Below are 12,836 nucleotides of genomic sequence, written 5' to 3'. Positions count from 1 at the left end.
GCTAGTTCAATTTTTTTTTTTGCTAATTCTGCTTTTTCACAAGTCCACCTCAAGACAAACTCCCTCAAGCCCTGCCCTCTCTTATCTTCACCTTCTTTCTCCTCTCCATACTGCACATCATTTCTTAACTAGAATGTTGGCACTACCCTCAAAGACAAAGAATTTCAAAGCTAAATATATACTTGAATCACTCTCATGTGTGATTCATCGGGTTTAGGTAGGAAGGCAGGAATTCGATTTTTAGTAGATTCCCAGGTGATTCAGGCACAAGAAACAATCCTGAGTCACTTTGAGAAACACCGTTTGAGACCCCTGTGGGCTTCCTATTTCTTTCTCCACATAGGCTGTCCGCATCCTATAAGGACTAGCAAAGCATATGTGGGTTGCTGAAGGCTCTGGGCTCCAAGTACCAGCTTAGGCCGTTGACTAATAGACACATCAATTACCAGTGACAGAGAGTCAGGAAAAATGACTCAGTCAAGTGGACAGAACCTCTGTCTCTGGAGGAAAGTAACTCCGGAGGCATGAAATCTCTCTGAAAGTCATCCAAGGAGCAAGAGGAAATTACATTTTCTGTCCTCTCAAAACAGACGCAGCCACCGCCCCGGAGGACCTCCGGACGTCTCAAATAAATCACGCTTCCAGAGAATAAAAGACGCACTGCAAGTTCAAGGGCTTAGAAGAGAAAAACCCTACGGGTACTAGACGCATTCATTCAACGCCATCCTGCTTAGCTTACAACCTCATAAACAGGTGCAACTGCTAAGAAAATAATTGTTGCTAATGCACCTCGAATAAGGGTTCGTGAAAACGAATGTGACTCAAACCACTCCTTTTTGACAATAAAGCGAAGTCCGAGGATGCCCAAAGCGCTGCGCAGTCCTTCCGCAGGTCCCCAAGTCCCCCCATGCCGCCCCTCCCACCTTCGAGTGCCACCGCCCTGCGGGGGGGCGGGGCCTGGACGTCGGCGACGTGCTGACGTCAGGGCGTGGGGTCGCCCCGGCGTCGTCCAGCGCGGGGCTGCGCCGGCGGGGGCCTGCTGCTGCCCGCTCCGCCTGCGTGGTCTCGGAGGTCCGCGTCGTGTCTTTCGGCCTTTCGCCCTTAGCCTCGTCCCGGCCTCCGCGGCCCGGGCGGCTGGCCCGTCGTGATGCGGTCAGCGCGCCCGGCGCGGCCCCGCTGAGCCTCGGCGCAGCGACGAGCGCGGCTCGGGGTCATCATGCCTACCCGTGAGTGGCCGCCCTAGGGCCGGGCCGGGCGGGGAGCGTTGGGCGCGCACTCCGGGTGTCGCCGGGCCGGGGAGTGCCCGCGACCGGCCGAGTTCGTTTCGTTTGGGCTTAGGCTTTCCCGGGAGTGGGCGGGCAGAGGTGGTTGCGGCGCGGGAGCCCGTTGCACGGAGCAGGAGACCGAGGCCCGAGCGCGGAGGGCGCCCGGCTTCGGAAGCGGCAGAGCTGCCAGAAGTCAGCCCCGCAGGACTTCAGAGTCCAGCTGTTCCTCCAGCAAAGCGCAGGGACTTCCTGCAAAGGCGGGGAACTCACCCCCCCCCCCACCCCCCGCCATCGCCATAGCCTCTTCACTTCCTCGAGGACGGGCGTCGCCGGTGGGGACGCCCCGGCCTCTCCCGGAGCGCTTCCCCACGACGCCCGAGCCCCGGCAAGCCTGGATTTTCCCTCTGAGACACGTCCTGCTGGTTGAAGTAGGCGCGCTCCTTGGGGAACTTTGTCAGGCTCGGGTGCCCCGTGGTGGTGGACCACAGGGCTTCCGATCCACCGGGCCGTCGGTTGGAAAAGGAGGGTTTAAGGTCTCCCTCCCTAGACACGTTGAATAAGACTCCCGGAGCTTGGGCCCCGGAATCTGTGTCCTCCGTGTTAAACGGAAGGACCCTGAAGTTTGAAAATCGCTGGACAGTTGGAGGCATTTTGGGCAAACAGGGTGTATGTAGTACAGCATTGCCAACGACCAATTTTTCAACGAGCCCAGAGCATCACCAAGTAGTGATTCTTTAAACCCACTGGCTTAGGTATGTGCCCACTAGGGTAGTTCTAGATTTTGGACGCAGAGGAAAAGCATTGATGATGATTGATTTGAGAATTTTTTTCAGGTAGGGCTCTTGTGAGCACGGTGTTTCATAATGTGGAATCCTGAAACACTTGGCAGCATGTTTCCAGTTAGCTCCTATTTCTTAGAATTCATAACGTTTCCTAATTGTCCTTATTTTTGTAGACATATGGGACAGTGGATTTCCAGGTCAGCCTCAAATGCTTCTTTTGTCCAGTGGTGGGTAAAGAGGCATTATCTCCTGATACTAGAAAGGTTTATGTAATGCTGTTGCATATGTTTAAACAGTCTTGATTGTAAAGATGACTAACAACTTCTCCTGTATGTCTGGGTAAGGTGGGTTTTGTTCTCTTAACACAGATTTCCTAACCTTGATCTTCTTGGGTTTTGTATCCAGTATGCATGTCAGCAGGCTTCCCTGGTGGCTCAGTGATAAAGAATTTGCCTGCCAATGCAGGAGAGGTGGATGCCATCTCTGGACGGGGAAGATCCCCTGGAGGAGGAAATGGCAACCCACTCCGGTATTCTTGCTAGGATAATCCTGTCGACAGAGGAGCCTGGTGGGCTGCTGTCCATAGGGTCACACAGAGTCGGACACAGCTGAAGCGACTTAGCATGCATGCATGCATTGGGGAAGGAAATGGCAACCCACTCCAGTATTCTTGCTAGGATAATCCAGTGGACAGAGGAGCCTGGCAGGCTGCACTCTATGGGGGCTCGAAAAGAGTTGGACTCGGCTAAGCACACACACGTTCATATGTCAGCAGTTTATATTTTAATTTTATTCATCTGGACTGGAGGAATATCCTCATCACTGTTACTGTCAGTTTATTGTTCCTGAATTCATGTTCGTGTTATTCAGTGAATTAGCACTGTGCTAATCTACACTCCAGTATTCTTGCCTGGAAAATCCCATGGACAGAGGAGCCTGGTGGGCTATAAGTCCATGGGGTGGAAAGAGTGGGTCATGACTTAACAACTAAACCACCACCGTGAATCTACTTTCTTAGAAAGCAAAGTGTGGGGAGGGGACACCTTTCTTGAAAGTTAGGACTTCAAGTGGAATTTATTGGTAAAGTGGCAATTATTTTTTTTTAATTATGTTTTAGGGTTATCTAGCTTCATAGACGGAGAAGGCAATGGCACCCCACTCTAGTACTCTTGCCTGGAAAATCCCATGGATGGAGGAGCCTGGTGGGCTGCAGTCCATGCAGTCTCGAAGAGTCGGACATGACTGAGCGACTTCACTTTCACTTTTCACTTTCATGCATTGGAGAAGGAAATGGCAACCCACTCCAGTGTTCTTGCCTGGAGAATCCCAGGGACGGGGGAGCCTGGTGGGTTGCCGTCTCTGGGGTCCCACAGAGTCAGACAGGACTGAATCGACTTAGCAGCAGCAGCAGCTTCATAAAATGGACATAGGAAACATTTGTTTGTTTTCTTCAGTTCAGTTCAGTCGTGTTCAACTCTTTGCGACCCCATGAATCGCAGCACACCAGGCCTCCCTGTCCGTCACCAACTCCCAGAGTTCACTCAGACTCACGTCCATCGAGTCAGTGATGCCATCCAGCCATCTCATCTTCTGTCGTCCCCTTCTCTTCCTGCCCTCAATCCCTCCCAGCATCAGAGTCTTTTCCAATGAGTCAGCTCTTCGAATGAGGTGGCCAAAGTACTGGAGTTTCAGCTTTAGCATCATTCCCTCCAAAGAAATCCCAGGGCTGATCTCCTTCAGAATGGACTGGTTGGATCTCCTTGCAGTCCAAGGGACTCTCAAGAGTCTTTTCCAACACTACAGTTCAAAAGCATCAATTCTTCGGCACTCAGCCTTCTTCACAGTCCAACCCTCACATCCATACATGACCACAGGAAAAACCATAGCCTCGACTAGACAGACCTTTGTTGGCAAAGTAATGTCTCTGCTTTTGAATATGCTATGTAGGTTGGTCATAACTTTCCTTCCAAGGAGTAAGCGTCTTTTAATTTCATGGCTGCAGTCACCATCTGCAGTGATTTTGGAGCCCAAAAAAATAAAGTCTGACACTGTTTCCACTGTTTCCCCATCTATTTCCCATGAAGTGATGGGACTGGATGCCATGATCATCGTTTTCTGAATGTTGAGCTTTAAGCCAACTTTTTCACTCTCCACTTTCACTTTCATCTAGAGGCTTTTTAGTTCCTCTTCACTTTCTACCATAAGGGTGGTGTCATCTGCATATCTGAGGTTACTGATGTTTCTCCCAGCAATCTTGATTCCAGCTTGTGCTTCCTGCAGTCCAGCGTTTCTCATGATGTACTCTGCATGTAAGTTAAATAAGCAGGGTGACAATATACAACCTTGACGTACTCCTTTTCCTATTTGGAACCAGTCTGTTGTTCCATGTCCAGTTCTAACTGTTGCTTCCTGACCTGCATACAGATTTCTCAAGAGGCGGGTCAGGTGGTCTGGTATTCCCATCTCTTTCAGAATTTTCCACAGTTTATTGTGATCCACACAGTCAAAGGCTTTGGCGTAGTCAATAAAGCAGAAATAGATGTTTTTCTGGAGCTCTCTTGCTTTTTCCATGATCCAGCGGATGTTGGCAATTTGATCTCTGGTTCCTCTTCCTTTTCTAAAACCAGCTTGAACATCAGGAAGTTCATGGTTCACGTATTGCTGAAGCCTGGCTTGGAGAATTTTGAGCATTACTTTACTAGCGTGTGAGGTGAGTGCAATTGTGTGGTAGTTTGAGCATTCTTGGGCATTGCCTTTCTTTGGGATTGGAATGAAAACTGACCTTTTCCAGTCCTGTTTGTTTTCTTAGTTGTGTGATTTACAACGCAAAATGACACAAGGATGCGCCATGGTGTACTTTGCATAGTTAAGAATACAATATTCATGACCTGATTGGAAGAAAGTGAACTACTTGAGTTGTCTGTCACTGTTAATATTTATTATGGTACGGTTTCTGTGATTGCTTCAAAGTATGATACTGATTGGTGGTACCCATGTGAAGTCAGTTGTGTTTGTAATTGCCGTTTTCTCTTTTTGTGACCAGAACCACCAAAATCGCTGGGATAGTGCAATGAACATTAGTACCTCTCAGAAATTCTGCATGTAGAATAAGTAATTTTTGCAAAATCATTATTTTGTTTAGGGATTTTTTTTTTAGGAACACCTACCCACCCCAATAAACGAATGTGTTTTTCTTTTTGGTGTCAGGCAAGTTAAGAGGCTCGTGTATATGCTTAGCTAGTTAATCCTTAAGGGTTTAGTGAAATAAATGTAATGGTTTTCTGTAAAATGAAGGTGTTGGAGATGATCACCAGGGTTTTTTCAGACTCTATAATTCCAAGTCATAGAATTTTTCTATTCCTGCTATTTTGTTGCTTACTTGGAATGTTGATTCTCTCAGTCGTTGAAACTGGAATCGGTGAGTAGAATCTAGTGGAGCATGGCACACCCATGAAGGCAGAGTGACAGCGTGTCTCATGAATGTTAGCAGTCACGTCACTGGAGTTATTTAGAAGATCCAAAAAGGTCTTTTTCAGAAAGCAGCTACCTGGAAGGGTGTCTGATAGGAAGTGACTGCAGCACAGGAACAATTCTGTGGTCATGTCACTCTATTCAGGCAGTTGTTTGCAATGGTCACTAAGCACAGATTTCAAGACTGTCTCCCTAAGCGATCTCTTCAAACCTGCAACCCTGTAATTTGTCACGTCGTTTTTCTAAAGGCCTTTATTTCATCCTCCTCCACTCCAAGGACCATTAAGAAACATTTTGATTGTGAAGACTTTCCAAATTCTGAATCAGAGTTTGAGTGGAAGACATGTTAAAGCTTCTTAATTCCAGTCGTTTTATTTATTTTGTTTTGTGTATCAGGAGACTGAGACTCAGTGAGTTTCAGTAACTTGCTTAGAGTCAGGTGGAGTAGAACCAGGGCTTGAACACAGACCTGGGGGTTGGGTTGGGGTTAGGGTTCCTATCCATAATCACAATGAGCATAGATAATGTTTATTTTTCCATAGCTAAGCTGATAATAGTTTATCTTTTCAAAAAATATTCCTTGGAGTTACACTAAGGCAAAAATGGTCTTGGCCAAAATTTACATCAGATATGTGAACTTATAAAAATACTTACAGTTTCGTCTTTGCTTCTGTCTTGTCGCCGGAATCTGAGGGAAGAATACTGGGGATCCCAGGGGTATGCTAGGTAGATTCTTGGTTATATAAGTGTAGACATAAGGTTTTTAGTAAACTACTTACATGAAAGGGACCCCTTAGCTGACAGATAACTTGTCTTGAAACAGTTCAGTAAAATGTCTGATTGAATGTGCTCTTGTTTTATATATGAAAACCTGTTGTATATTGGCTAAGGGAAACTGCATCTTAATCATTTTTTGCTGTGCTTTCAATGATTATTTGTGGTTGACGTGTTCTTTTCTCGTTTAGATTGGCATTGATATTTGGCCGCATACATTAGGCTGTGGTAATGTGGTCCATCTATGTTTGGTTTTTTCCCATTGATGAGGTTAATTATATTTGACTTATTTTTCAATCCATTCTTATGAAATAACTGCAGAATATAGATGAATTGTGATGTGAGGGATGAATGCTGTTTGAAGTGTTTTTGTTTAGAAACATAAGCAGACTTGACCTGCACGTGTGAGCATTCTGTCTGTTCCTTTGCTCTCCCTTGCCTGCCACTCACCCCCTTCTCTCTCTCTCCCACCCAGCACCTATATATATTGTCAGAGTTACAGCTGAAGAGTTCTCTTTCTCACAGTGACCTTTGTCCCAACACTGTTTGGGTTACTACCAGAAGTCATCTGTCCCCACTCATGGGGACGTGGGGCTGCATTGAAGATAATATATGTGGTGGGAGATGAGACTGGAGAAGGAGGAAGGAGCCAGAATTTGCAAGATTTAATACGCTGTGCAACTAACGTGACTAAAATTGTCTTCCAGCTGTCACATTCACAGGAAGTGGCTGTTTTGTAGGCATGTTAGCAGTTTCCAACTTACTGGTTACTTTACAAAAACTTAGAATTTGCTCTTAGTAACAAATTATTTATGGAGTGTTGATTGTATACCAGGCAATATACTTTGTGCTTTATAGGAATGATCTTATTTAATTGTCTCCCACATTGAGGAAGGTCCTATGTAACCGGTTACAGAAACGAAGAGATTGGTTCAGGGAAGTCAAGTACAGCCTGATGACAGTGAGTGTGGAGCTGGGCTTGGAGCCGGATGCCTGTGACTGCAGCGCTCTGCTCCGGGTGCAGCAGGAGTGGAACCTGCTGTCAGATCCTATCAGTTTCTTTCAACACGGTCTCTTCTGCTTAGCACTCTGCCTGATCACGTCCCAGGTACTTGGTCAGTATTGACTAAAAGAGGGAATTCGAACTGGAGTCAGAGCAGTGCTTCTTAGATACGATAACTTGAAATAACTTTTTCCCCCATAAAAACTGTTCTGAAAGGTTTTATAGTTTATGATTAGATTCTTAGCAGACCTGTCTGAAATATTTGCCAGGCCTGAGACACAGAATACCAGTGCAGGCCTGCAGACATACTCTAAGTTGGGGTTTCTCAGTTTTTGCTCTGTTGATGCCTTGGGCTGCATTGTATTTTGTTGGGTGGTCTCGGTCAGTCGGGTGCATTGTGGTTTGTGTAGCAGCGTCTCTGGCCTTTCCCCACTAGAAGCTAGTTGTAGTCCTCGCTGTCCTAAAGTGTGACAGCCAGAAATGTCCTCACACATTGCCACGTGTTCCCTAGGGGGGCACTGTCCCCAGGTTGAGAACCACCAGTCTAAATACTGAATGTTACTGACCACGCTGTGCCCATAGCCTGGCCTGCTTTCCCATCCACGGCCCTGCAGTTTGCTCCCTAGAGATGACCTCAGGCTGCAGGCCCAGGCGGCCTACAGGCCCGATCCAGGCAGCTGTAACCTCTTGGGTCAGGGCAGGCTCTTTCCTGACCCTGAAGTGAGATTGGTGTGTCACACTTCTCTGGGGAGCCAGAGTGAGCAGATTCCCTCTGCCCCATCCCTCACGGTTCCATCTCAGGAGTTTGGTGCACTTCTGATCCCCTCCCAAAGCTATCCCACCAGAGTAGGGGGCAGGTAGGAGGAAGAAGCCCAGCTTCTTGGGGATACTCGATTTGCCTAGACTCCCACTTGGGGTGATTTGGAGGGGACAACTTTACAGAAAAACAGCTGCCGCCATCTCTCTGGTGTTTTAGGATGTGATTTTCAGTATAGTCTCTGTCCCCTCTCCTGCTCACACATGCTTCTCTGAAAGAAAAGAATACTCTGTCTTTTGGGAAGCAGAGGTCCTTTGTACCTGAGTCAAATGAAGGCACTGATTCTTAGGAGAAAGCACCTTTTACCTATTGTATAGCCCAATTTTGGTAAGGGATGATCTGAATACTTGGTGGGTGTTGACAACTACATAAGTTCATACTGTCTTTACGGGGCATGGAGAGGTGTAGGATAGAAGTATTATAAAAATCTGGCTAAAGATTTGAAGAAGGATTCAAAGTTAGTATCAATTATAAGAGATCAGTATTTGCAGTATTTACACAAATCAGAGAGCAAAATGCCATCAGCATTCCATGGTTAAACCACACACCTATGCTTGTCAGCAGTGTTTGATCAGGCTTGGGGAAAGATGATTCATTTTCACTAATGAATAAATGCTAATTAAAAACTGGAATCCTTTGGAGTTTGTCGCATTACCAAAGATACAATTTTAATCTCTTCTTCAGCAATAATAGGCAAAGGTGGTGGTGAGGTACAATAGAAAAGGCAAAACTTTGGTATGACTCTTGAAAAGTAATTTGTCAGTATTTTATCAAGTTCTCTGATAATGCATTTACTCATTGACCCAGTAATTGCACTGTTTGGAATCTATAAGAAATGATGAAAAACATAAACTGCGCCAGGATTTCTGCACTGAAATGTCTATCACAGTAATATTGGTAAAATAGTAAAAACCCAGAAACTTTAATATTCAATCATGGGGAAGTGCTGCACATTGAATATAGAACATCCTTGCAAAAAAAATGCCATACAGCCATTAAAAATGATACTTGTAGAAGCACTGGGTTTATAAATTTTTATTTTGTGTAATTTATGTTTTCCAGGTTAACCACAGTTGGCATATAGTCCACAACCAGAAAAAAGAATGCTTAAGATTTTTATAACTTTAGCATAATTTTTTCATAATTTTTTACAAAACCTAAATGAAACAAAATATTGCCATGAACTGGTTCTTCCTTTATCACATAGAAAAGAATTCGGGTAACTTGATGAGATAGTGTCTGTTGTATGTGTGTGTACATTTATGGCTTAGGAAAATAGCGTATTTACTGTCTGATTGCTCTTGCTGTTGTTGCTAAGTTGCTCAGTCGTGTCCGACTCTTCGCGACCCCATGGACTGCAGCCTACCAGGCTCCTCCGCCCATGGGATTTTCCAGGCAAGAGTACTGGAGAGGGGTGCCTTCGCCTTCTCCGCTCTTGCTGTTGCTGCTGCTGCTGAGTCGTGGCAGTCATGTCCGACTCTGTGCGACCCCATAGACGGCAGCCCAACAGGCCCCCCCGTCCCTGGGATTCTCCAGGCAAGAACACTGGAGTGGGTTGCCATTTCTTCTCCAATGCGTGAAAGTGAAGTCGCTCAGTCGTGTCCCGACTCTTAGCAACCCTATGGACTATAGCCTACCAGTCAGGCTCTTGCTGTTCAGTTCAGTTCAGTTCAATCGAGTCGCTCAGTCGTGCCCAACTCTGCGACCCCATGAATCGCAGCACGCCAGGCCTCCCTGTCCATCACCAACTCCCGGAGTTCACTCAGACTCACGTCCATCGAGTCAGTGATGCCATCCAGCCATCTCATCCTCTGTCGTCCCCTTCTTCTCCTGCCCCCAATCCCTCCCAGCATCAGAGTCTTTTCCAGTGAGTCAACTCTTCACATGAGGTGGCCAAAGTACTGGAGTTTCAGCTTTAGTATCATTCCTTCCAAAGAAATCCCAGGGCTGATCTCCTTCAGAATGGCCTGGTTGGATCTCCTTGCAGTCCAAGGGACTCTCAAGATTCTTCTCCAACACCACAGTTCAAAAGCATCAATTTTTCTATGCTCAGCCTTCTCCACAGTCCAACTCTCAAATCCATACATGACCACTGGAAAAACCATAGCCATGACTAGATGGACCTTTGTTGGCAAAGTAATGTCTCTGCTTTTGAATACGCTGTCCAGGTTGGTCATAACTTTGCTTCCAGGGAGTAATCGTCTTAATTTCATGGCTGCAGTCACCATCTGCAGTGATTTTGGAGCCCAAAAAAATAAAGTCTGACACTGTTTCCACTGTTTCCCCATCTGTTTCCCATGAAGTGATGGGACTGGATGCCATGATCATCGTTTTCTGAATGTTGAGCTTTAAGCCAACTTTTTCACTCTCCACTTTCACTTTCATCTAGAGGCTTTTCAGTTCCTCTTCACTTTCTACCATAAGGGTGGTGTCATCTGCATATCTGAGGTTACTGATGTTTCTCCCAGCAATCTTGATTCCAGCTTGTGCTTCCTGCAGTCCAGCGTTTCTCATGATGTACTCTGCATATAAGTTAAATAAGCAGGGTGACAATATACAACCTTGACGTACTCCTTTTCCTATTTGGAACCAGTCTGTTGTTCCATGTCCAGTTCTAACTGTTGCTTCCTGACCTGCATACAGATTTCTCAAGAGGCGGGTCAGGTGGTCTGGTATTCCCATCTCTTTCAGAATTTTCCACAGTTTATTGTGATCCACACAGTCAAAGGCTTTGGCGTAGTCAATAAAGCAGAAATAGATGTTTTTCTGGAGCTCTCTTGCTTTTTCCATGATCCAGCGGATGTTGGCAATTTGATCTCTGGTTCCTCTTCCTTTTCTAAAACCAGCTTGAACATCAGGAAGTTCATGGTTCACGTATTGCTGAAGCCTGGCTTGGAGAATTTTGAGCATTACTTTACTAGCGTGTGAGGTGAGTGCAATTGTGCGGTAGTTTGAGCATTCTTTGGCATTGCCTTTCTTTGGGATTGGAATGAAAACTGACCTTTTCCAGTCCTGTGGCCATGTTTATCATGCTGTTGTATTTTGAAAGGAAGAAAAACTAATTTCTGATCTATTAGGTGGTGTTTTCAGTTGTGAAAACCTGAAAGGTTGAGATGAACCACTTTGTGTGACTTCAGTTTATCAGCAATTTGTAGGGTTCCCCCCCCGCCGAATGATTGTGTGTTGTAGAATGAACACAGTTCTGCGGAAGTATCATCACAGAATGAATGTTGGCAATCCGTCCTATGATTAATATGTCAGACCTGTCAAAATTCTTTCGTCATTTCTATCTGCCAAGTTCGCTCCACTCTTGAAATGAGGCTGTTTTCACATATTCTTGAAATTCAGCAGGAGCTGCTATCAATACTGATACTCCTCTTCCCATGTAGGCTGTCATATTCTCCCTTCTGCATATTATTAGACAGCATGATCCTAATTTTTATTAAGAAGGAATCACTACTCAGGTTTTTTTCATTGTACCTCTGCATGAAGAGTTTGCTCTGTTCTAAAAATAGGCATTAAGCCTTTTGCTCTGTAGTCTTCAGGAGGACTTTCTTTCTCCCCAGTGCTATTATTTTGGGTTTTATTCTGGTGAGTTATTCAGCTATATCTTTTTGTTTTCATTACCTGAGCTCCAGGGTATTTTTGCTGCACTAGTTTGCTGGATAATTCTAAGTGTTCTTCACACCCCTGCTATTTGATTGGCTTTTTGAACAGCTGTCTTGGCTATTGGCTACAAAGTTCTCTGTGCTATGGTTGCACTGAACTTTAAATGGATCTCACTCCTGCCAGGCAGAGAAAATGAAATGTAAGATGTTCAAGTTTGCCATAGTCATTTCCTGCTGCTGCTGCTGCTAAGTCGCTTCAGTCGTGTCCGACTCTGTGCAACCCCATAGATGGCAGCCCACCAGGCTCCCCCGTCCCTGGGATTCTCCAGGCAAGAACACTGGAGTGGGTTGCCATTTCCTTCTCCAACGCATGAAGGTGAAAAGTGAAAGTGAAGTCGCTCAGTCGTGTCCGACTCTTAGCGACCCCATGGACTGCAGCCCACCAGGCTCGTCCGTGGGGCCTTATAAACTTTGCAGCAGTTGCCAGCGTGGAAGTCAAAAGGAGTGGTCTGTTTATGACATCTGACATACGTTGATTTATGAACTTAGTTAAAAGTATTTTTATTAACTATTTGATCCCTTAAATGGGACAGGATAATAGCTCTCAGGGAGACTTAGATGAAGTTGAATTTATGTCATTGTGCTTTAGAGGTAGAAATGACTTATGACCATGTGATTGGAATCAGAATCACTACTTGGATTGTTGCCTTTATTGCACCTGATTCCAAAAGGGTATCTGCAGTGGAGGGTGCTCCAGGCACATGTGTAATAACTGAAATTTGGGGTCTGAGTCCCTGTGGGTTTTTCCCATTCTCTTAGCTGGCTGCACTGCGTGAACTTCAGGGGCCCAGTTTCCTTTTCAGTTCACAGCCCGGAACAGGAACAGACTTAAATAATCTGTTCCCTGCTGCCTTTTCCCTTGGTTCCATCCCGCTTCTTTGTGTGGTCTTCCAAGGATGGGAGTGCCTTTAGCAAGCTGCCACAGGTTTGTCTTAGAGCACCGTCTTTTTGAAATGGAAGAGCTCAGGTCCAGGAGTCTTGGGGGAGAAACATGGACATCTGCGCCAGGTGGGTTCTGTCTGTATTACCTTTACTACAGCACCATCCCCGGCACAG

The 12,836-nt window shown here is 45.8% G+C and overlaps 1 protein-coding gene across 4 annotated transcripts in view; it reads left to right on the top strand.

The window, feature by feature from the left end:
- Positions 1-996: 996 nt before the first annotated feature.
- EFR3A (EFR3 homolog A) overlaps positions 997-12,836 on the top strand; it is an 88,175-nt gene continuing 76,335 nt past the window's right edge. For 2 of the 4 annotated variants that reach the window (XR_011570483.1, XM_070802435.1), the window contains exon 1: positions 997-1,226. Coding sequence is in view for 3 of the 4 variants with exons in the window: in XM_070802435.1 (XP_070658536.1) it covers positions 1,217-1,226 (10 nt within the window). In the remaining variant the exon portion in view is untranslated. The remainder of the gene's footprint in view (positions 1,227-12,836) is intronic. The other 2 variants (XM_070802434.1, XM_019973737.2) reach the window with 2 other exon arrangements.

Source organism: Bos indicus, chromosome 14 (assembly GCF_029378745.1).
Source record: "Bos indicus isolate NIAB-ARS_2022 breed Sahiwal x Tharparkar chromosome 14, NIAB-ARS_B.indTharparkar_mat_pri_1.0, whole genome shotgun sequence".
NCBI classification, from domain to species: domain Eukaryota; kingdom Metazoa; phylum Chordata; class Mammalia; order Artiodactyla; family Bovidae; genus Bos; species Bos indicus.
This window is presented reverse-complemented; position numbering and strand designations above follow the sequence as displayed.